This window comes from Zootoca vivipara, chromosome 6 (genome assembly GCF_963506605.1).
Source record: "Zootoca vivipara chromosome 6, rZooViv1.1, whole genome shotgun sequence".
In the NCBI taxonomy this organism is placed as follows: Eukaryota; Metazoa; Chordata; class Lepidosauria; order Squamata; family Lacertidae; genus Zootoca; species Zootoca vivipara.
Window position 1 is genome coordinate 13000334 of NC_083281.1, and position 24305 is coordinate 13024638.

Below are 24305 nucleotides of genomic sequence, written 5' to 3' on the forward strand. Positions count from 1 at the left end.
TTCCAAGAGGATTAGACAGACTCACGGAAGGGGAGAAGGCTCTCGAGGGCTTCTAGCCACCAGGGCCGGGCTCTGTCGGAGGCAGAGATGCTTCTGGAGAGCAGCCGCAGGAGGAGGGGAGAGCTGCCCTTGCGCTCGGCGCTTGCTTGGGGGTTGTTTCCCCCTTTGGCCGCTGATCCAATCGCAGGGCTCGCCACGTGGAGGTCCGCTGTGGTAGCAGAACCTCCATGCCCAGGGGCAGTCTACCTGTGTGAGTACCAGACGATGGGGTACAACGATTCTGCACGCTCTTATGGTCCTATGGACCTTCAAGGCTGGGCGGAGTGAAGACAAGAGCTGGCTTTCTGCCGCCTAATGGCGTCCGACCGCTGCCTTCCAGGATCAGTCCCTCCTTCCACTTCTGGGTCTTTCTGGTCCGCAATAAGGGGGTGCTATCTTCCACCTTAAGATCAGCAAGAAATCCAAGTGGTCTGTGCTCCCTCCGCAGGTTACAGAGGTGGCGGAGGGGAGAGCTTGACCTGTTGGATTTCTGTCTCAAGCAGCTCTGACTGCCAAGATGAGGAAGGTATCAAGATTTCCCACTGGTCTCCCTTTTCTCCACAAACACACCATCCGATGGACGGATGTCTCACTCACCCTTCCGAAAAGGAAAGGAAAAGAAAAGAAAAAAGATGAAAATTCAACAACAGCACAACAGAACTCTTAGAAACTGAGTTCCCCTTCCTGGAAAAAAAAAACACCTCCAGTGCGCATGACTTCCCACCAAAGAACCCCGGGAGCTGTAGTTCCCACCCACCCCTTGCAGAACTAAAGTTCCCAGTGTCCTTAGCAAACTACGGATCCCAGGATTCTTTGGGAACGGGGAAGGTGGGGGAAGAGACATGTCATACGCTTTAAATGTATGGAGTGGATCTGCCCCCAAACCTCTCAAAAAACCCATAATTCTTCTCCGCCAGAGGTTTGCATCGGAGGTGAGGGGTCTTTGTGTGCATCTGAGAGGTATATTTCTTTCTGTGATTGCCAGTTGCCAGTGTAGCTGGACTACTTAGTGTACTGGACTAGGACCTGAGAGAGACCAGGGTTCGAATTCCCACTTAGCCATGAAGCTCATTGGGTGACGTTGGAGTCAATCCTCATCTCTTAGCTTAGCCTAAGGTTACTGGTTTTCCCAGTAGTGATGTATGGAAGTGAGAGGTGGACCATAAAGAAGGCTGATCGCCGAAGAATTGATGCTTTTGAATTATGGTGCTGGAGGAGACTCTTGAGAGTCCCATGGACTGCAAGAAGATCAAACCTATCCATTCTTAAGGAAATCAGCCCTGAGTGCTCAGTGGAAGGACAGATCCTGAAGCTGAGGCTCCAATACTTTGGCCACCTCATGAGAAGAGAAGACTCCCTGGAAAAGACCCTGATGTTGGAAAAGATTGAGGGCACTAGGAGAAGGGGACGACAGAGGACGAGATGGTTGGACAGTGTTCTCGAAGCTACGAACATGAGTTTGACCAAACTGCAGGAGGCAGTGCAAGACAGGAGTGCCTGGCGTGCTATGGTCCATGGGGTCACGAAGAGTCGGACATGACTAAACGACTAAACAACAACAAAGGTTGCCAGACGTCCCCGTTTCCCGGGGACAGTCTCCGGATTTACACATCAGTCCCCATACAAAATCCATTGAAGTTGAAAAGTATCCCCGGATTCATTGAAACAAATCTGGTAACCTTAGCTTAGCCTACCTTACAGGGTTGCTGTGAGGATGAAATGTCGGGGGAGGAGAGCCATATACACCACCTTGAGAGCCTTGGAAGATAAAGGTGGCACCTAACTATAATGAATAATAAAGTTTAATCACCTTTTTTACAAACATGGTGCTCTGATGGTTGCAACCCGTCCTGGGACTTTAGGGAGAAGGGCTGGCAATTAATTAATAAATTCTTTTGATTGCTATTATAATATTGATTAGTTATGCTATGCATAAAGCAAAAAAAAAATATTTGACTCATTTTTGTTACATAAATTATGAGATTGAATTTTTCTGCATCAATCCGCCCCACTTCCCCCTACTATTTCATATAATAAAGGCATTTATATTGTGCTCTCTCTCCTCCAAGGATCTCAAGGGGATCCTCTCCCTTTCATCTCCACTATGGCCCATGAGGTAGGCTGGACTGAGGAGCTGTGAGTGGGCAGAGGGTCAGCCAGTGAGTTTTATAGCTGAGTGGGAGGATTTGAACCCAGGTACTAAAAAGGGTAAAGGGACCCCTGACTATTAGGTCCAGTCGTGACCAACTCTGGGGTTGCGACGCTCATCTCGCGTTATTGGCCGAGGGAGCCGGCCTACAGATTCCAGGTCATGTGGCCAGCATGACTAAGCCACTTCTGGCAAACCAGAGCAGCACACGGAAACGCCGTTTACCTTCCCGCTGGAGCGGTACCTATTTATCTACTTGCACTTTGCACTTTTAACGTGCTTTGGAACTGCTAGGTTGGCAGGAGCTGGGACCGAACAACGGGAGCTCACCTGTCGCAGGGATTCGAACTGCCGACCTTCTGATCGGCAAGCCCTGTGGTTTAACCCACAGCACCACCGCATCCCAGGTAATAACCCAGTGCTAACCACTACGCCACACTGCCTTGCATTGCCTATGCATCCTTCCACCTTCCCGATTTACTCGCCTGCTGCATTTAGATCTCCCCTTTTTCTTCAAGGAGCTCAAGGTAGCTCCCCCGACTCCTCATTTAACCCCCACAACAACCCTGCGAAGTAGGTTAGGCAGTGACTGGCCCCTGAGGTCACACCAAGTGAGCGAATGGGGATTTGAACCCTGGTCTCTCCCAGCTCCTAGTTCGACACTCTAACCACTATGCCACGCTGCCATGGGGAGACATCCCAATTTTGTGTGTGTGTGTGTGTGTGTGTGTGTGTGTGTGTGTTGTGGACGGACCCCCGACTTCCCACCGTCCTGCCCCCTCTCTCCTTTGCCTGCCCCCCTTCTCTGTTTTTTGACACCCCCCAAAAAAAGAGTGCGCATTTATTTATAGTCTGCCCCTCCATGTGTTTGGCAGGCGGCCTGGAAAATGAGGCAGGAGACCGAGGGGGTTAATATTAATCCTCTCTCTCACCCCCTAGAAATTCAGACAATCCCAAGTAAAGTTTTCACCCTTTGCGACCCTAATAAAAGTTTGCGCCTCCACTAAAAAGGGGGCAATATTAGAGGGGTGTCGCGTGTGGGCTGAGCTGGGGGGCGGGGGCGTATTTTTAGCCATGCTCTTGAAATGGGTTGCGCCGCGTTAACAGGGTTAAGAGCCCTCAATTCCGAACCTTCCCCCCCCCCCCTCGCACCCTTCTTGCCTGCGTAAAAATATCCCCGTTGCTGGAGGGTGGAATTTGACATGTTCAGGAACCCGAGGACAGCGGCAGCCTTTCTGGGGAAGAGGCAGCAGCAAGTGGGGGGGGGTCCCCCTCCTTCTCTCTCTCTCTCTACACACACACACACACACACACACACCCCGGGACGCCGTCCAAGCCCCGCCGGGCCCCGCTCCATAGCAGCCGACGAAGCAGCAGGAAGGATGAGTCTCGGCGCGGGGGACCCGCTCGCTCAAGCCGCCTGGACCTCGGGTGCCCCCGGGCGCCCCCTTTGCATAAAGGTCCCGGGACGCAGCGGCACTGCGATGCGAACGGGGAGAAGAGGAGATTCGGCCCTAGGCGGGACTGGGAGGCCCGCGGGCGCCAGGGAGGGTCCCGCGGGCCAGGAGCGCGCCACTTCCGACGGCGCCGGGTGAGTGGAGCTAATCGGCGGGGCGCGCTGGAGATGGGGGAAACTGAGGCTCGGGCCGGAATGGCTCGGCTAAGGTGCTGTGGGGAGAGAGGGGGGGCTAATGGGTCTGTCTGTGCTTTGGGGAGGGGGGTCGCAGACAGGCTGCCGAGTTATGGGGTGGAAAAGGCACATCGAGACCATCACAAGCACCAACGCATGTATCTCCCCAGACTTTTGGGGGGCGACGTTTTAGGGATCTCCCTCGGGTGCCTGACTTCAATCTTTGCTGTGGGTCCCTAGTTTAATCCCTGCTGGCCTCCCCAGTTAGGAGAGACCCCTGAGCATGAAACCCTGGAGAGCCGCTGCTGCCAGCCAGTGTAGACAATACTGAGCTTCAGCCAGCTCAGTGTTTTGCAGGCTGCCCTGTTCTCTGACTTCTCATTGACGTTATTTGCTTGCATTTTGCCCTGTTCCTAAGCTGCTTAGAGGGAAACAGAGACAACTGGACATCCTTCCACCTCACCCAACCCACACCCAGTTAGAATTCTGGACTACTGGATTTTCAGCCCTTAACAGAATAATAGAATACTAGAGTTGGAAGGGACCCTGAGGGTGTTGACAAGCTGGAAGGCATGCAGAGGAGGGTGACCAAGACGACCAAGGGTCTGGAAACCAAGTGTGATGAGGAACGGTTGAAGGAGTTGGGTTTAGCCTGGGAAAGAGGAGACTGAGAGGAGATAGGAGAGCCATCTTCAAATATCTCAAGGGCTGCCACATGGAAGAGGGAACAATTGTGTTTCCTCCTGCTCTGGAGGGTAGGACTCAAACCCATGGCTTCAAGTGACAAGAAAGGAGATTCTGACTAAACAACTGGAAGAACTTTCTGAAAGTAAGAGCTATTCAAGAGTGGAACAGTCTTCCTCAGGAGGTGGTGGACTCTCCATCCTTGGGGCTTTTAAAGCAGAGGTTGAATGACCCTCTCTCTGTGATGGAGGCTTTAGCTGAGATTCCTGCATTGCAGGGGGTTGGACTAGATGACCCTCGGGGTCTTTTCCAAATCTATGCTTCTATGATTCCATGCCCAGGGAGTGCCTGTGAGCTGCACTTTCTCAATTTAAGAGAGAAGACCTGGTGGCTGGGTGGCTGTTAGGGCCATGTAGGCCTATCAGACATTGGAGAATAGACCAAGGAAAAGCCACTCTGTGAATGCTCAGAGGGCCAAAGCTGAGCTTTGCTGGCTCCAGCAGAGCTGCTGCTCCCCTCGGGCTTAGGCAGGAGAATGGGAAGCGAGTCTGGCTTCGCTCCTGCTGCGCCAGAACTTTATGTGATGCCCCTTAAATCTTGTCTATGTTTCCCCGCCCCTGTTTGCTGCCTCCGGCGTCTTTGAGGCATGCAAGCGTCAGGCAGCCTGAAGTGCCGCTGGCATCTCCAGGTGCTCAGAAAGGGAGCACTTGTCCCTGCCCTGTAGAATCAAATAAATGTAGTGTTGGAAGGGATCCAAGGGTCATCTATCCCAACCCCCTGCATTGCAAGAATTGCCCCTGCCCTGAAGGCCTGAAAAGAAGGGGGAGCGTCTCAGCAAGCGCTTGCTCTGCCCTACATAGGAAGGGATGTCCTCACACAGCAGGAAGGGGACCACTGCTTTGAGATCCACTCCGTCTGCTTTGTTAATACCAGGGGAATGCTAGCATGGCTCAACTTGCAGGGAGCCATTCCAGGGAGCCTGTCCCAGCACTTCCTTTTTAATTGTTTGTTCTTTAATAGTATTTTTGTTGATACTTGTCCAAAAATATGCAAAAATTCATACCCATCACAAATATATTTTTATAATACATTACATGTTGTTGTTTAGTTGTTTAGTCGTGTCCGACTCTTCGTGACCCCATGGACCAGAGCACGCCAGGCACTCCTGTCTTCCACTGCCTCCCACAGTTTGGTCAGACTCATGTTGGTGGCTTTGAGAACACTGTCCAAACATCTCGTCCTCTGTCATCCCCTTCTCCTTGTGTCCTCAATCTTTCCCAGCATCAGGGTCTTTTCCAGGGAGTCTTTTCTTCTCATGAGGTGGGGCCTCAGCTTCAGGATCTGTCCTTCCAGTGAGCACTCAGGGCTGATTTCCTTCAGAATGGATAGGTTTGATCTTCTTGCAGTCCATGGGACTCGATTAAGTATGTAATACATTACATACTTAATCTAAAAAAAGAACCAATCCAGAGAGACTTTTTTTAAAATAGAGAGAGAGGAGAGAAAGAAGAGGGGAAAAGAGAAAAATAAAGTTAAAGACTTCCAGTTTTTTGTCCTGCAGCTAAGCATTGTACAGTATTCACTCCTTAACATCCAAACTTCCTATCTCCTATAATCAGCATTTTTTCAATCTTTAAATCACAATATTGCAAGTGTGTTTTCTCTTTCATGCAAAAAGGTTTCCAGTCCTGAATCAATGCCGATAATTATTTTTCGGATCAATGGTTTCAAGTTGCAATAAAGGAGATTCCGTCTCAACATCAGGAAAAACTTTCATGTCACTAAGAGCTGTTTGACAGTGGAACAGTTTTCCTTGGGAGGTTGGGGACTCTCCTTTCTTGGAGGTTTTCAGCAGAGGTTGAATGGCCATTTGTTATGGATGCTTTAGCTGAGATTTCTGCATGGCAGGGGGTTGGACTGGATGACCGCTGGGGCTCCCTACCAACTCTATGATTTTGTGATTCTATGATTCTACTCCCACATATGGCAACTTCCTCCATCCTGCAGCTGGGAAGAGATGCAGCCCCCAAAACATCTGGCGGGCACCCGCTTGGAAAAGGCCCCTCCGGAAGGAGGCTGGTGCACTGCAGACTCACACAACCACCTGGCATGTGTGCATGTAATTTATTGCTGCTGTAAACAGACTGTGGCAATTGGAGTGATGAAAGACTGAGATTCTACCAGCTTTGCACTCTCAGAAGCTCTGGGTGACTCACACCCCTGGCATTTTGCCCGCCTCTGCCCTTGATTCTCCCTTGTCTCCAGAGAGTCTGGATTTTTCTTTTCCCCACTTTGATTAAGAACATAAGGGGAGCCTGGATGCTGGATCAGGCCCAAGGGGGCCCACCCAGCCCAGCATCCTCCTCTCACGGGGTCCAAATAAGGAATCCAGATAGACTGCCTCAGAGCCTGGAGGTTCCATGAGGACATACAAAGAACCTGGCTGCTGGATCAGGCCAAAGCTGCCCCCCCCATCTAGCCCAGCATCCTGTCTCACAGTGGCCAACTAGAGACCTCTTCTGGGAAACCCACAAGCAGGATCTGAGTGCAAGAGCCACAATCTCCCCTCCTGTGGTTTCCAGCAACTGGGATTCAGAAGCATTGCTGCCTCAGACTGTGGAGGCAGAGCGGAGCCAGCCTGGCTAGTAGAAATCCCTAGCCCTTTCCTACTCCATGAATTTGTACAACCCTCTTTAAAAGCTGTCCAGGCTGGTGGTCATTGCTGCCTCCTGTGGGAGGGAGTTCCACAGTTTAACCGAGAAATCCTTCCTTTTCTCTGCCCCGAATCTTCCACATTTGTTGGCTGCCCAGTGTTGAGAGAGAGAGAGAGAGAGAGAGAGAGAGAGAGAGAGAGAGAGGAAAACTCTCTCTCTCTCCTCCACCCCCATTTCCTCTCTTCTGCATAATTTTCTGTAGGCCCTGGATGCAACTGACACCCTCTGAGGGGACCCCTCCCTCTCCCCCATTCTTTTTCCAGGACACGTGAGCCCCTTATCGCTGCTGCCTCTCACCCTCTCAGAATGAAATGTCAGAATAAATCTGCCAGCGTCAGGTGGTGTCCAGAACAGGCAGCTTGCTATTCTCCTCTCCTTGCCCAGGGGACTGATTTTTTTGGGGGGGGGAACCATAAGGGGAAAGGCCCTCTGCACATGCCCAGAAGCCCCCTGGCCATGGGGGGACCCTCTGCAAACTGAGGCTGCAGTTAAGCAAATGAAGAAAGGCTGAAGTGTTTGGGACTTTTGAGTTTCAAGAAAAGATGAGGCTGATGTGACCTGGTAGGAGGTTATAAAATGACGCCTGGAATGTGGAGAGTGGCAGGAGGAAAGTTTTCCTCTCTCTCTCTCTCCTACTGCTAGAAATCATGGGCATCCAACGGAGCTGAGGGCTGGAAGATTTGGGACAGAGAAAAGGAAGGACTTTTTGGTTAAACTGTGGAACTCCCTGCCACAAGCAGTAGCAACGGCCACCAACTTGACCTGTCCATACATCTCCCTCTCCCTCTCCCTCTCCCTCTCCCTCTCCCTCTCCCTCTCCCTCTCCCTCTCTCCTTCCCCTGATTTCTGGACCATAGAAGCTTCAATCAGACAATGTTGGGTTTTGGGGTATTCCTACCCCCCTCTCCAGTTAGAGTGTCAATTACTCAGTTGGGGCATCGGCACAAAATGAGGGGTTCAAGGCACAAAACTAGCACAAAGCATTGGCAACAGCTTGGAGGGGATCCAAAATTTCAGGATCAGCCATTAATGAAGCTGGCAATAGCCCTCTTTAGAGTATTTCCTTCTCTTTCTTGCAGGAGCACCTCTCCCCTGACAACTGTCTTCCTCATCTGGCTGACCTTCCTGTGCACCGTTCAGGTAAGTTGGAGACCAGGTGACTGGGAGCCCCAGAGGGCCCCCCCCCCGGCCCCCCACATGCTGGCAGATCCAGGTTGTGCTGTTAAAGCTGATTTGTTGCCTCCAGAACTCTTCAGCGGGCGGGGTGTGAAGCAAAGCTTTAAGGTGGTGGGGAGGGAGGGAAGACGAGAGTCCAATTCTGGCTTGGTAGAACTTCCTGACGCAGCACAAAATTCACATGAGAAACTCCCAATGGTCACCCACTTGGATGGCTTTAGGAGGACTGGACAAATTCATCCTATATACCTGAAGGAGCGTCTCCACCCCCATTGTTCAGCCCGGACACTGAGATCCAGCGCCGAGGGCCTTCTGGCGGTTCCCTCACTGCGAGAAGCAAAGCTACAGGGGACCAGGCAGAGGGCCTTCTCGGTAGTGGCACCCGCCCTGTGGAACGCCCTCCCATCGGAGGTCAAGGAAATAAACAAGTACCTGACATTTAGAAAACACCTAAAGGCAGCCCTGTTTAGGGAAGTTTTTAATCTGTGATATTTTAATGTGTATTAGTATTTGTTGGAAGCCGCCCAGAGTGGTGGGGGAAACCCAGCCAGATGGGCGGGGTATAAATATTTAATAACAATAACAATAACAATAACAATAACAATGGAGATGATGGAGGAGGAGGAGGAGGAGGAGGAGGAGGAGGAGGAGGAGGAGGAGGAGGAGGAGGAGGAGGAGGAGGAGAGGGTTGTTGAGGGCTCCTACCTAGGGAGGCTCTGCTCTTCCTCCATATTTGGAGGCAGCAATGCACCCAAATAGGACAGGAGAGTTGCTCCTGTGCTGGGAGCTCCCTTGGAGATTTTCCACAGGCAACTGAGAGCAGGATGCTGCACTAGATGGGTCCCCTTGGCCTGAGCCAGAAGACAGGCTCTTCTTACATCCACATAGAACCTCCAGGTCCAAAGGCAGTCTATCTGGATTCCTAGGTTCTTAGGGGTATTAGGCCACTGTGAGAGGAGGAGGCTGGACCAGATGGGCCTGCGTGGGCCTGATTCTGACAGAGCATCCTTTGTTTGGACTGGCAGCCAGCCCAAGCAATGGCTAAAGTGGTCAGTCTCCAGCCAAGCTTTCAGCCAGCCAAGTTCAGTCTCCCAGTTCCGAAAGACAGTGTCTGGTCAGAGGAGGAGGCGACATTTGCATGGTCAACCTTGTGCTTCCTTGAGGGGTCCTGCTGTTGCTTCCCCCCTTGGTTCCCCAGGTTCAGGATCCTGCTTGGGGCAGCAGATTGGGAGGCGGCTGGGACCAGTGGCTGAGGGGAAGTGAGGCCTAGTGAACGGAGTTGGGGTTCTGGGAGGTTCTGGGAGGGGAGAGTGCTGCCTCTGAGGCCAACAGGAAACAGTGAGACCTGGGTGCAGAGAGCGTCCAATTTGTAAATACTGTAGTTTTAATGCAATTAGGCTGAAAATGTCCAGAGGCAAGGCGATCATCCGAGCCCCTTTCCCAGGACCCTTGGCTGGAGCAGGATGAAACCAGAATAAGATTTCCCTTGGGATCTTTGACGCCAATGGAGGAGAGCACGCAAAGGGGACCGGGGGCCACATCTCCTTCTGGGGGCCAGAGGCCACTGATGGGCAGAGCAAGGAGCAAAAGTGGACGGGGCAATGGCTGCAAGGGAAGTTTCCATCCAAGACAAGAAGGAATCTTAGAATCCTAGAATCGTAGAGTTGGGAAGGGACCCCTGGGAGTCACGTAGTCCAACTCCCTGCAATGCAGGAATCTCAGCTAAAGCATGGGTATGTTTAGCCTGGAGAAGAGAAGGTTAAGGGGTGATATGATAGCAATGTTCAAATATGTTAAAGGATGTCATATAGAGGAGGGAGGTAGGTTGTTTTCTGCTGCTCCAGAGAAGCGGACCCGGAGCAATGGATTCAAACTACAAGAAAGAAGATTCCACCTAAACATTAGGAAGAACTTCCTGACAGTAAGAGCTGATCGGCAGTGGAATTTGCTACCAAGGAGTGTGGTGGAGTCTCCTTCTTTGGAGGTCTTTAAGCAGAGGCTTGACACGCATATGTCAAGAATGCTTTGATGGTGTTTCCTGCTTGGCAGGGGGTTGGACTGGATGGCCCTTGTGGTCTCTTCCAACTCTATGATTCTATGATTCTATCCCTGGCAGGCCTGCCTTTGCTTGCTTTGGTGATGGAAGCAACGCTCAGCCCTGCCAGCTTCCCGTCTGCTGGCCGCCAACCTGTTTATTCCACCCTCTCCCTGGATGTTTATCCACCAATTTCATGAAACCCACTAGGAGAGAGCAAAGATCTCCCTTTGCTTTTCTGGACTCTGCTTAGGCCCTTATGGGACCTCCAGCTCCAGAGGCAGTCTATCTCAGTTGCTAGTTTCTTACGGAGCAGCGTTATCTCGAGCCAGAACTTGGGCTCACCTAGTTCAGTATTGTCTGCACTGACCAGCAGCAACTCTCCAGGTTTTTGAGACTCGGGGGGGGGGGTGTCCTCTCCCAGACAGTCCTGCCTGGAGCCTTCTGCATACCATGTGGGTGCTCTGCTGGAGAGGGGGGGGGCTGCATCTGACTGTTCAAAGGGCTTCTTTGTTTTCTGAAGCAAGAAGGCAGGCTCAGGATCCCTGTGAGCTGTGAGCTTTGGGGGATTTCCGAATTTAAAAAAGCAGATTTTTGTGCAAGATATGAGCTAGCTGCCCACCTGCTCCGATGCAGCCCCATTGCTGCACCCACCCAGCCTCTCCTTGTCTCCCCATGCACCCCCTTTCCCTCCTCCCTTGTGGCCACTGCGGTCACCCTGCCACAACTGACTGGGGACGCCTCCACCTTGTGGTCCTGCCCCTTGCTTAGCCCCAGCGATAAACATTTAGTTCCCTTGACCTTCCCTTTGTAAACAGAGTGGGGCCTTCCCAGGCTCCACTGCTGGAAGGGGGACGGAGAGGAGGATCTTCCCCCACCCCACGCCACCCCCAAAAAAACCCTCCTGCATCTGGGCTGTTTAGCAAATGCTGATCTTATCTCCCCTCCTGCCTGCAGCCTGAGCTTTTGGGAAGGAGCTGTCCTCTGTGTGTTGTGTGTGCATTGCAGGCTCAGGCGGAGCTTGGCTCCTTCACACTGTGGGGAAGGTTTTTTCATGGTGCACTGAGAAAGCCCTTTCCAAATGTCTGGGAAGAGATAAAGCAGATTTGGAAGGAGGCTCCAGGGTTTCATTCAGAGGAGTGGAAAGGATGAGAAACAGACAATTGCCAAGACAATGGCAGGAGTGTTTTGTGAAGGCTGAAAGAACGCCCCCCCTTTCACTGGGCAGTGAGGAAGACTAGTTCGCAAAGAAAGGAGGGGGCAATGCATGGAGGCAGGTGGGGGCCCCCACCCCAATTAACCCCCACCCCAATTCCTCTGGCTTGCTGTTCAGGATATTCCCAAATGACTAAACCATACATCTAAAGGACCTTGTTTATGATCTTTAAATAAAGATTATGTTTGTACTAGAAAATCCTGAATGAAAACAATACAAAAGGACCTTGTTGTTGCACAGGAGGTGATGCAACAGCAGCAGCAAAAAAAGGATAATAATAATAATAATAATAATAATAATAATAATAATAATAATTTATTATTTATACACCGCTCTTCTGGCTGGGTTTCCCCAGCCACTCCTGGCGGCTTCCAACAGAAAAATAAAACACAATAATCTATTAAACATTAAAAGCCTCCCTGAACAGGGCTGCCTTCAGATGTCTTCTAAAAGTCTGGTACAGTAGTTGTTTTCCTCTTTGACATCTGTTGGGAGGGCATTCCACAGGGCAGGCGCCACTACCGAGAAGGCCCTCTGCCTAGTTCCCTGCAACTTGGCTTCTCGCAACGAGGGAACCGCCAGAAGGCCCTCAGTGCTGGACCTCAGTGTCCGGGCAGAATGATGGAGGTGGAGACGCTCCTTCAGTTATACTGGACCGAGGCCGTTTAGGGCTTTAAAGGTCAGCACCAACACTTTGAATTGTGCTCGTACTGGGAGCCAATGTAGATCTTTCAAGACCGGTGTTATGTGGTCTCGGCGGCCGCTCCCAGTCACCCAGACTAATGATGCATCAGCTGAAGTCAAGAGTCCAGATCAAGGGAAGTCATAGTCCCACTCTCTTCTGCCTTGGTCACACCTCACCTGGAGTCCTGTGTCCAATTCTGGGCGCCACAATTTAAGAAGGACGTTGACAAGCTGGAAGATGAGCAGAGGAGGGCAAACAAGAGGATCAAGGGTCTGGAAACCAAACCTGATGAGGAACGGTTGAGAGAATTGGGGATGTTTTGCCTCCAGGGTTGCCACATGGAGAATGGAGCAAGCCTGGCTTCTCCTGCTTCAGAGGGTAGGACCTGAACCATGGCTTCAAGTTACCAAAAAAAGAGATTCCACCAAAACACCAGGAAGAAATTTTTGGCAGTAACAGCTGTTCAAATGTGGAATGGAAGGTGGTGGACTCTCCTTCCTTGGAGGTTTTTAAGCAGAGATTGAATGGTCATGGATGCTTGAGGGCTGGATGACAGGTGACTATCTAACCTCTGCTTAAAAACTTCCAAAGAAGACCTCCAAGACAGGACCTTCTCCATGGTGGCCCCTACGAGGCATAGCTGCTTCCCCAAAATGTTGCATCTCATGACAAGGGGAATTGGGAAGGTAATCCCCCAAGCTGCCCTCTTGCCCCCGCACCTGCCAGAGCCTGGTAACTTTGACATCTTCCTTTAAGTAGGGGACAGACCACATGGGCCCCCGGCCCCGCCAGAGACGCCAGCTGAGCCACGGGACATGGACGCACTGGGGCAGCTGGAGTGCCTGCTCCAGTACCTGCGGGGACGGAGCCTCCTTTCGGACACGGCGGTGCATCAGGTGAGCTGGCCTGCCCTATTTCTTGGGGAGGGGGCCATGGGATGTGATGGCCTGGGAGGTGCTAGCATGGGGGTTGTAGTTAGCCTGCTGGGCTTCAGGTGGTGGAGACCTGGGTTCGAATCACAGCAGCTGTGGAGGCCAACCTGGAGGCTCTCCCACGTTGGAAATATTGCCGATATTAATATTACTCCATGTGAAGCAACTGGACACATAAAAACAGACTTCTTTTTGGAATAAAAACAAGGCCTATAAGTTTAATTGACACTTTACTTGCAGAACTGACACAGACCCAACATTTTACAAAATATGAAATGATCCCAACAGACCTAGAAGCAAAGGTCTGCCTACCTTGACAGCATTCAATTCTCCTGGAGCATTTACATCCTCACTTTCACAGAGCCTGAGAAACAAAGACTTCCAGGCACCACCCTTCCAAGATGGCAAATTGGCAATTCAATACTTCTCATGTGATCTAAGGTTAAACACTCATGTGTTACCTAGTAGAAAACAACTAAAGTTAATTATCAACTCAGAGCAAGGCTGAGCTGTCTTGATCCAGTTACCTGGGAGTAAGCTCCATTGACTACAGTGGGACTTACTTCTGAGTAGGCAGTGCCAGGCTCCATTTACAATAAAGGAATAAACACCCCCCACATTTCCTAAGAATTGGCTAGCAGCTGAAAGACTGTAAAGTGGATTGGTGATCTTTTCCTTCAAAATTGCAGGAAGGGCTTTGTATGCCAGCGCCATCATTTCCTTCATTTGGTGCAGGGATTTTATTTTCAGGATAAACAGGACTCAGCTTTTGAACCTTCACACACCACTTTTAATTGTTCTCCAAGACAGGGAGGAAAAAAGAGAATTGGGATATTTCGGGATCAAATCAGAAACCAGGATGGCTTCTGTAATTCCAGGACTGTCCCTGGAAAATTGGGACACTTGGAGGGTGTTTTTTCTCCCTTTGCTTGGCTCATAGATGCCTTTCGGTAGCATGTATGTATAAGGAAATACCACTGTACTACCTTTTGAGCCAAAAGGCTGAATTCATCAGGAATCTGCCTTAGCCAAGCTTTGCCAGTATAACACTTCGCCAGTATATACGGTAGCCCCAGTACTTTGGGAATGCATGCCCAGCGATCCTCTTGCTGCTTACCTGGGAGTAAGCCCTGCTGCACCCAAAGGGGCTTCCTTCTGCACAGGATGAGCCTCTCAAGGAGGTGTTTCCTCTTTGCATACAGGTTCCCCGAGGAGGAGATGTGCAAGGGGCCTCTCAGGCAGTACCGGGTGTGTGAACTGGATGTGAGTACTTGCCTTGTCAAAGAATTAAGTGCTGCACGCACACTTATTGCGGGGCTTGTATTTGAGGTTGCATTTGTATCAGGTCCAGGTTAGAGGGTCGAACCAGGGTTCAAATCAGCCACAAGGCTCGTTTTGAATAATAATAATAATAATAATAATAATTTATTATTTATACCCCGCCCATCTGGCTGGGTTTCCCCAGCCACTCTGGGCGGCTTACAACAGAAAAATGAAATAAAACAATTAAACATTAAAAGCCTCCCTAAACAGGGCTGCCTTCAGATGTCTTCTAAAAATCTGGTAGCTGTTTTTCTCTTTGACATCTGATGGGAGGGCGTTCCACAGGACAGGCGCCACCACCGAGAAGGCCCTCTGCCTGGTTCCCTGCAACTTGGCTTCTCGTAGCGAGGGAACCGTCAGAAGGCCCTCGGTGCTGGACCTCAGTGTCCGGGCAGAACGATGGGGGTGGAGATGCTCCTTCAGGTATACTGGACCGAGGCCATTTAGGGCTTTAAAGGTCAGCACCAACACTTTGAACTGTGCTCGGAAACGTACTGGGAGCCAATGTAGATCTTTCAAGACCGGTGTTATGTGGTCTCGGCGGCCGCTCCCAGTCACCCAGTCTAGCTGCCGCATTCTGGATTAGTTGTAGTTTCCGGGTCACCTTCAAAGGTGAAGAGTCTCCAGCCTCTATATCCCTTGGATGATATGGAGAGGTGGGGAGAAGTACGCATGAGCTTTGTGGAGGGAAGGAGGTGGACTCCCAACACAGCAATAAATATATCTGCAGCTTGCTTTGCACCCCTGCTCCCTATTCTTCATTGTTATTACTGACAATTAATAATTATTAATTACAGTGGTACCTCGGGTTAAGAACTTAATTCGTTCTGGAGGTCCGTTCTTAACCTGAAACTTGTTCTTAACCTGAGGTACCACTTTAGCTAATGGGGCCTCCCGCTGCTGTCGCGCCGCAGCCATGCGATTTCTGTTCTCATCCTGAAGCAAAGTTCTTAACCCGAGGTACTCTTTCTGGGTTAGCGGAGTCTGTAACCTGAAGTGTCTGTAACCCGAGGTACCACTGTACCTGCCCTTCACCCTAAAGTCCCAGGGCTGGTCACAATTTATTATTTATTTATTCAATTTTCATGCCACCCTAAACCCGTAAATCTCAGGGCAGTTCACAACGTAAAATTAAAATACAGTGGTGTGGTACTTTGGTTCTCGAACAGTTCAGTTGTTGAACAAATCGGCTCCCGAATGCTGCAAACCCGGAAGTAAGTTTGCGAACGTTTTTTGAAAGCCCAAACATTCGACGAGCCTTCCATTTGAGTGCAGGAAGCTCCTGCAGCCAATCGGAAGCCATGCCTTGGTTTTTAAACAGTTTCAGGAGTCGAACGGACTCCTGGAACGGATTAAGTTCGAGAACCAGGCTACCGCTGTATACAAAACGTAGAATACATAATGAAAATAAAGAATGCAGAATGGTAAAAAAAAAAAGAGCTGAAAGCAATCTACAACTGCAAAAATAAGGAGCAGCGGTCCTAAAAATGCAGAGAGCTTTGAGGGTCCCCACTTTGGACCACTGTCAAGGGATGCTTTGGAGCGTGGGGGGGTCAAGGGCTGGCATTGCCTAGCAACCACCAATGGGCTGGGGAGGAAGTCCAGCGTCACCTAGCAGTTGTCACCAGGAGTTGGCTGAGAGGCAGAGGTGGATCCACGTTGGGTGGTGAAGTGAAAGTTTTTATTGAAAGCCATATCTTTCCAGCCCATGGGTAACGTCAGGGCCCCAATCCTGGCAGTGGCCAGAGAGTTCAGGCTGGGTGTCCGTTTCCTTGCATCTCATTGTCCTTTCACGCTGTGGCTTTCCTCCTCTCTTGCAGGAGTGCCCTCCTGGATCCGTCCCCTTCCGGGCTGTCCAGTGCTCCCTCTACGACGGCAAACCTGTCCTGGGCAGCCAGACACCTTACCAATGGGTCCCCTTCCATGGAGGTGAGCTCAGCCTGGGGAGATCTCAATCTAAAGCCCAAGGGGAGGTTTTGGGGTTTCCCCCCTCTTGTGCTGTCCTTTATGGAGTAGGGGAACAAATCTTCCCATTTCCATTTCTCCCGGTTTCTGATTTTTCTAATCTCACAACATTCACACATCTATCTATCCTCACAAAAATTCGGCAGGATTTGAGTGCAAATTTTACACACACACACACACACACACACACACACACACACACACACAATCAAGCAATTCCTCCTATTATACAATGTATTTCTACATGGTATTTTCATGAATATATTCATTTTAATCCACATCCCCCCTTCTACAAAATATGCATTTTGGGTTGGGGGGGGCGTTGTTGAGAAATGGCATTGCAAAATTCATAGAAGTGCAAATTAGCTGCATTCTGGTTCATTTTATTGCTCTGGTGAGTGTGAATTGGGGGCAAGTGGGTGTTTCCCCGATAGTACTCATTAACAACAACAACAACAACAACAACTATTATTATTATTATTATTATTATTATTATTATTATTATTATTATTATTACTGTGCAGCTCCCAACAAATTATAAAACCACAGTAAAACACCACACATAAAAAACTTTCCGATACAGGTCTGCTTCAGGTGTCTTTGGAAAGTCATGTAATAGGTTATAATATCCTTGACATCAGATGGTAGAGCAGGAGCCACCACCAAGAAGGCCCTCTGCCTGGTTCTCTGCAACTTCACTTCTCACAGTGAGGGAACCGCAAGAAGACCCTTGGAGCTGGACCCCTGTGTCCAGGCTGACCCCCTTCCTCCTCTTCCTCTTCCCTTTTTTTGCCAGCCCCCAACCTCTGCGACCTGAACTGCCTGGCTGTAGGGCACAATTTCTACTACACCTTTGGGAGGGTCCTGGATGGGACCCGCTGCAGCCCAGACTCCCGGGACCTCTGCATCAGCGGCCGTTGTTTGGTGAGTCGCGTCAGATTTGGGTCAGGGCTTGAGGCAAACCCCCAAAAGCTAAAACAAGAATAGGCTGAAAGCAGATTAAAACTTGCATCAACTTTCCAAACGTGCAGGTAGACTTGTCTAAACAGGAATGTTTCTCAGCAGGAGCCCAAAAGAGTCTGCCTGATATCAATAGTCAAGGTGTTATGTGTTATATACCTAAACATTAGGAAGAACTTCCTGACAGTAAGAGCTGTTCGGCAGTGGAATTTGCTACCAAGGAGTGTGGTGGAGTCTCCTTCTTTGGATGTCTTTAAGCAGAGGCTTGACAGCCATATGTCAAGAATGCTTTGATGGTGTTTCCTGCTTGGCAGGGGGTTGGACTGGATGGCCCTCGTGGTCTCTTCCAACTCTATGATTCTATGATTCTACCGGTATGTGTAGGTGCTGCTACCCTAATGTGGAAAATGGGTCTTATGTGGCACCAGTAACAGGACAGTCAGGTGGGCACATAGCACAGGGATGCTAACTGGGGGGGGGGGGAAATCCCTTTGGGGTATCCAGCATCCAGTCTCCTTTTATGCTCTGATTGCTTCCGGAATGTGCTAGACTTCTGCTGGAGACGCACAGATTTATCAAATCCCCCCTCCCCCAAAAATCTGGTGCCTGATTCTCCCCCCTCTTGGTCTCTCTTCCAGAGAGCTGGCTGCGATGGGCTGCTGGGCTCGGAGTCTCAGGTGGATGCTTGCGGTGTCTGCGGAGGCAGGAACGAGTCGTGTGTCCTGGTGCATCATGTCTTCCGGGCAGCCTTTCCCAGCTCTGGTGATTCAATGCCCTGACGTTCTCCGTGGGTGAATGCTTTGGCTTTTGGCTTTTCATGCTCCTCTTCCTCCTCACCCCCAAGCACCACCATCTCCTCCTCCTCCTCCTCCTCCTCCTCCCCTCCCCAGCACCTTCCTCACTTTGGGCAAACGCACATGCCACTTTGTCAGGGATTGAAGTCAGCAGAACGGAAAGTTTGTTCAAAATGCTCCGCTGCCCCAGAGCAACAACGAAGAAAAGAGGTGTCCTGTTTGCAGCTAGGAAAGTGCAGACAAAATGGTGGGGTAACCTAACCAGCCTACTATAATCAACAGGCTTAAGTCTAATTAACATATGAAGGGGGTAATACCAGAGAGTCAGCTGTCCTGCCACACTTAGCTAGGACCACTTCCGCTCACCTTGGGAGGAGCTAGGTTCTCCATCCTCCTGAGAAGCTCAAAGTGCAAAGAGAAAGAAGATTCCACCTAAACATTAGGAAGAACTTCCTGACAGTAAGAGCTGTTCGGCAGTGGAATTTGCTGCCAAGGAGTGGGGTGGAGTCTCCTTCTTTGGAGGTCTTTAAGCAGAGGCTTGATAGGCATATGTCAAGAATGCTTTGATGGTGTTTCCTAACTTTGGAACTCACTGAGAAGGGCATAATTTGAAGGAATCACAGTCTACATTTCCATGCTTTACTTTGCTGCGTAGTTTGTGATTTTAAATCTCTGCTCTGGTCCCCTCACCAAAGAAAACTTGCCCCAACCTGGGATCTTGGCAGCCAGGGAATTCTTCTCCTACATAGATTTTTGATCCAACAGGAATTCACTGAAAAGCATGAGATCACAGAATAGTAGAATTAGAAGGGCACCTGAGGGTCATCCAGCCCAACCCCCTGCAGTGCAGCAATCGCAGCTAGAGCATCTCTGACAGGTGTCAATCCAACTGCTGACATTTCAAGGAGTAGGTCTGAGGAAGCCCTCTGTCCAGCGCTGCACGTCACGCTCTGAGCCTCCCCCCCCCAAATGCAGTTCCCCTTCACCCACTGGTTGCCTCCCCTGGGCAGCCCCTCACCCCCTCCCTCCCCAGTGTCTCCCCCCCCCCTGCACTTGACCTGCTCTCCTCTGATTGCTTCACAGGTTACTTTGGCTACAAGAATGTCACTCGGATCCCGGCAGGCGCCAGACACATCAAGGTGACAGACCACAGCCGCAATTACCTTGGTAGGAGGGGGCCGCTGGGCAGGTTCCTATTCCCACACCCATGCCTGATGCTGACCCCTTGGTAGTGCTGGGGACCCAAAGAATTGCATTCTACCAACTGCCTATTTTGAAACTGCACTTTTACAAAATGGGACACACATTCAGGAACCTCTGCAGGTGGGGTTTAAAAACCTCCCATGAATCCTAGAAGGATTGCAAGGGATCCCCGAGGGTCATCTAGCCCAACCCCCTGTTGCAGCAAAAGCACCCCTGACAGATGGACACCAACTTCTCTTTAAAAGCCTCCAAGGAAGGAGAGCGCACCACCTTCCGAGAGAGTTATGCTGTCGAACAGCTACTTTCTGCACAAACACCCCTCTTGAAACCCAGCCAGATGGGCGGGGTATAAATAATAAATTATTATTATTATCATCACCATCACCATCACCATCACCATCACCATCTTGATTTCCAAGGACAGTGGCATTACCCTGAGGGGCCACCCCCAAGCAGGCCCTGCCTGTGTTGGCTCCCCACGCCTCCTCTGAAACTGGAGGCACCCAGAGGCTCCCTTGGGGGTTCTGGGGTGGTTGGCTGGGGAGGAGGGGGCCAGCCAAAAGCTCCTCCCAAAGCTCCCGAGGTCCTTTGTGGACATGCTTCCCCCAAACATCCTTCCTTCCCCTCCCCAGCTCTGATGACAGCAAACCAGCGCTACATCATCAACGGGGACTGGGCCATCGACTGGCCAGGGACGTACGAGGTGGCAGGCACCCAATTCCGCTACACTCGCACAGCGGACACCCACGAGAGCCTTGAGGCAGCTGGGCCCACCCAGGAGGACTTGCTGGTCATGGTGAGATGGGCCAGGGAATTGTTTTGGGGGTCTTCCACCTGGGTGCAAAGGATATTAACTGGGTCTCGCCTATGCACCCGATGCCTGTTTCCTGCCTCAGGTCCTTTTCCAGGAGCCCAACGCGGGCATCGAGTTCCAGTTCTGGCTCCCGAATGAGCGCTTCCACCCCATCCAGAGTGACACCAGCCCTCTTCGCCAGCCCCAGACCAGGGAAGTCGGGGATAGCCCACCAAGGGAGCACCAAACCATCCTGCCAGCCCCGCCCTCCCAAAACGACATCGCCAGGAAGACGCCTCAGGGGGAGGGAACCCCCTTGCCAGCCAAAGTGCCCCCAGGGAGCTCAGGTACCCTCAAATCTATCCCCACCCCTATTCTCTGTCCATCTCTTCTTCCTTTACGCCCACAATAGTTTCAGGAATGGAGTGCTCTTGTAAAGAAACATTTTCTTGTTGGCAATCTAGGAGATTTGAGGGATGTGGTGGCATTTGTTCCAAGGTACTCAGCCAATAATGCGAGATGAGCGCGCAACCCCAGAGTCGGTCACGACTGGACCTAATGGTCAGGGGTCCCTTTACCTTTACCTTTATCCACCCATGCAGACCCTGATCCCATGTCTGCCGTCCCCTTGCTTTCCCCCTCCTCCAGCTCCAATGTCCTGTTTTCATAGAATCGTAGAATTGTAGAGTTGGAAGGGGCCCCAAGGGTCATCTAGCTCAACCCCAAGCGGTGGAGGAATGACTGAGCTACCCAAGCGCCCTGGGTGACCTTGGGGGCCAGTCCCTGCCTCTCTCTGCCTTGCCTACCTCACAGGGTTGGTGTGGGAATTAATGAGAAGGGGGAGCAGGGCCACATGAGCAGAGCCTCCTAGAGCTGCTTGGAGGAAGAGGTGGAAAGAAGTGCCATGAAATGAATAAATTTCTCCACAGATTCTGCTGCTTTCAGCAGCTCGCACCCTCCAGGCACCCTGGGAGCCTTGGGCTGCTCCCATCCCATAATTTGAGGTGGGATTCCTGGCTCTCGGCATACGCAGGCAGCTCCCCAGCTTGCGAGTTCATTAGTGCGACATTTCACCACAAAAAAGCCTGAGGAGTACCATAGGAGAAGCTCCTGTCTAGAACCTCAGGTACTGGGAACTGTAGCTCAGCGCAGTACAAACTACAGTTCCCAGGATTCTTGGGAGTGGGGGGGGGACAGATGGGCTTTATTGTGCCTGGAACTGGGTTCCTCCCCACATGCAACTTTTCATGTCACCAACTCTCGGCCAGACCTACTTCACAGGGCTTTTGCCAGAGCCCCAGACGCCGCCCCGCACTTCTAGGGGGAAGGAGGGCGGGGTTGAAGTGCAGTAAGGACTACAGTGGTACCTCGGTTTAAGTACACAACTGGTTCTGGAAGCCTGTACTTAACCTGAAGCGTACTTATCCTGAAGCAAACTTTCCCATTGAAAGTAATGGAAAGTGGATTAATCCGTTCCAGACGGGTTCGCGGAGTACTCAACCTGAAGCATACTAAACCCGAAGTATGAGTGTAATTGGTTCTGGAAGTCCGTACTTAACCTGAAGTGAACTTAACCTGAAGCGAACTTTCCCATTGAAAGTAATGGAAAGTGGATTAATCCGTTCCAGACGGGTTCGCGGAGTACTCAACCTGAAGCATACTTAACCCGAAGTATGAGTGTAATTGGTTCTGGAAGTCCGTACTTAACCTGAAGTGAACTTAACCTGAAGCGAACTTTCACATTGAAAGTAATGGAAAGTGGGTTAATCTGTTCCAGACGGGTTCGCGGAGTACTTAAACTGAAAGTACTCAAACCGAAGCGTACTTAAACTGAGGTATGACTGTACTCATAAAATATAAGGGGGTCAGTGCCTTTCCCCCCACAAAATACTTTCTTCTCATCCTGCAGGGCGGTGCGGGGCGTGCGACTCTCCGAGGGGAAAATCCCAGCGCATCCACCACTACTGCAGCAGCGACTTTGGTACGTGGCCCCTCCGCATAGAAGGGGACCTCAGGGGTCATCTAGTCCAAACCACCACCGTCTCCCTCCTCCCTCCGGGGCCAAGGTGGGGAGGAGCGTAGAGGGTCCCATGCCAAGTAACCCCCACCCGCTTTCCTGTTATCCCTAAAGCTCCTGAGTTCTCAGGGTGGAGGGTTAAGGGTGGAGAGGGGAGCTGGATGAGGAGGACTGTCACTCGTGGGGTGGGGGGAGATTGGCTGCTGCTGGGGCTCTTCCCCTTGGGGGCAGGCAGGCCATTGCAGGAGAGCCCTCCCTTCTGACCTTTTTCTGCGCAGTCTTCCGCGCCCGAATCCTCTCCAAGCGCCGGGTGGGGCAGGAGACGCGCTACGACGTGCAGGTGCTCCACACCTACCACAACCGCTTCCCCGTCGTGCGCCGCGAGTTCGTCTGGGTGCCCGACGCTTGCGACTGCCCCCTGCTGGCCGAGCAGCGCGAGTATGTCCTGATGACCCGGCGCCACGTCAACTACGAGCACACTCTCAACCGGCTGCTGTTGCCCCGGGGCGGCTACGCCCGGCCCTGGACGCCCCGCGAGGACCTGCAGCTCAGGGATGTCCCCAAGCACTGCTCCCAAGTTGGGTTAGCGCCTGGAGGGACCCCGCCCTAAAGTAGGGGTCCCGTCTCTGCCGTGTCCACCTTCCTACCACCGGAGTGCCGTGAAAACGGATCCTCTGCAGACCTCTGGATCTTTCGCGGCTGCCATCTGAGCTCAAGGGAAGGGAGACAACAGGATTGCCCAGGGAGAACTGAACTCAAGTGCTTTTGCCTTCATTAAATCCCAGGGTGATGGAATTCTGCGTCTCCCTAACATGCCCTGCCATGCTCAGGTTTCGACTCTGCGAGGAAAACATTGGAAGATTCAGGGGAGACAAAAGAAAGGTTTTCTTCTCACAGAGGGGGTTGTGCTAATCTGCTTTGAAAGAGAATTCGACAGAATTCACGACAGATGTAGCTACTGGCGTCGGTGGATTGCCCCCAATGGCTATGCTCTCCTTCTTCCCCTTGCCAAAATCAGGCCAAGATCGCCTGGGCATTGGTGGCCTGGCTTGCAGTAACCTCTGCACTTCCACCCATCTCCTGGACACATTAAGCCACAGCGCCACCATGCCCGACTCTGCCCAGAGGGCGCTGCCTGCAAGAGGACTCTGGGGCATATACAGAGTCCCTGCGGCTTCGTAAGATCAGTCTTCGTTTCTGCTCCTCGAAACCAGTAAAGGTATTCTACAGTCTGATATGCTGCATTGATTCATTCATTGATTGCATTTGTATCTCCTGGGAGCATAATGTGGTGACATGGTTCTTGGCAAAACCACACTGGGATATATCAGCTGAGAGGCAGGGACTGACCTCCAAGGCCACCCAGGGAGCTTTCTATGGGCGAGGTAGGAGGATTTGAACTTAGGTCTCACAGGTCCCAATCCAACACTCTGGCTCTCTAATGAAACACATAAACTTCCCAAGCTAGCTCCAGCAAAGCAAACATTTGACACAGCCTTTGCATATGCACAGACGCCAACTTGTGAGCAGGAGTGATAGGCAGTGAGGGTGGGGGGGATTGCAGATATTGACGGCAAGGGGAGACTTACAATGCAGCAGTGGGGAGAAGAGGGGATGTGTGAAAAGGACCCCAAATTTAGGTTTGACTGCTCTGTTGCCCTCAGAAGAAAGTGGACTCTCCTCCTTTGGAGGTTTTTAAGCAGGGGTTGGGTGGCCATCTGTTAGGGATTCCATTGCTGTGATTCCTGCATTGCAGGGGTTGGAACAGATGTCCCTTGGGGTCCCTGGAAAGTAAGCAGGGAGGTGCATTGCGAAGCATGAGGCAGCCCGGTGATTGACTTGGAGAACTTGCAAACGCTTTGTAGCCTAGTCCAGGTGAGGGAGAGCAGTAAACGCATCTAGTAAATAGGATACCTTTACAGGTAGGAGGCGCATAGGGACCCCCCACAATGGCGGTAGTTTTGGGGACCCCCATCTCCGCCACATTTGC

General features: G+C 51.3%; 1 protein-coding gene across 2 annotated transcripts; it reads left to right on the top strand.

Moving 5' to 3' along the window:
• The first annotated feature begins 3492 nt into the window (after window positions 1-3492).
• Window positions 3493-23846, top strand: ADAMTSL5 (ADAMTS like 5). 2 transcript variants are annotated; one of them, XM_035120916.2, is made up of 12 exons: window positions 3493-3779; window positions 8296-8356; window positions 13088-13224; window positions 14463-14523; window positions 16404-16512; window positions 17345-17472; window positions 18147-18270; window positions 19386-19469; window positions 20138-20301; window positions 20402-20645; window positions 22208-22279; window positions 22594-23846. In XM_035120916.2, exons 1-12 carry the CDS (start codon window positions 3571-3573, stop codon window positions 22923-22925), a joined length of 1725 nt encoding a protein of 574 aa, XP_034976807.2. In that variant the 5' UTR covers window positions 3493-3570; the 3' UTR covers window positions 22926-23846. The 2 variants fall into 2 exon arrangements, with proteins under 2 accessions (XP_034976807.2, XP_034976808.2); XM_035120917.2 differs by having other exon boundaries at window positions 3733-3779; window positions 13085-13224.
• Window positions 23847-24305: the final 459 nt, after the last annotated feature.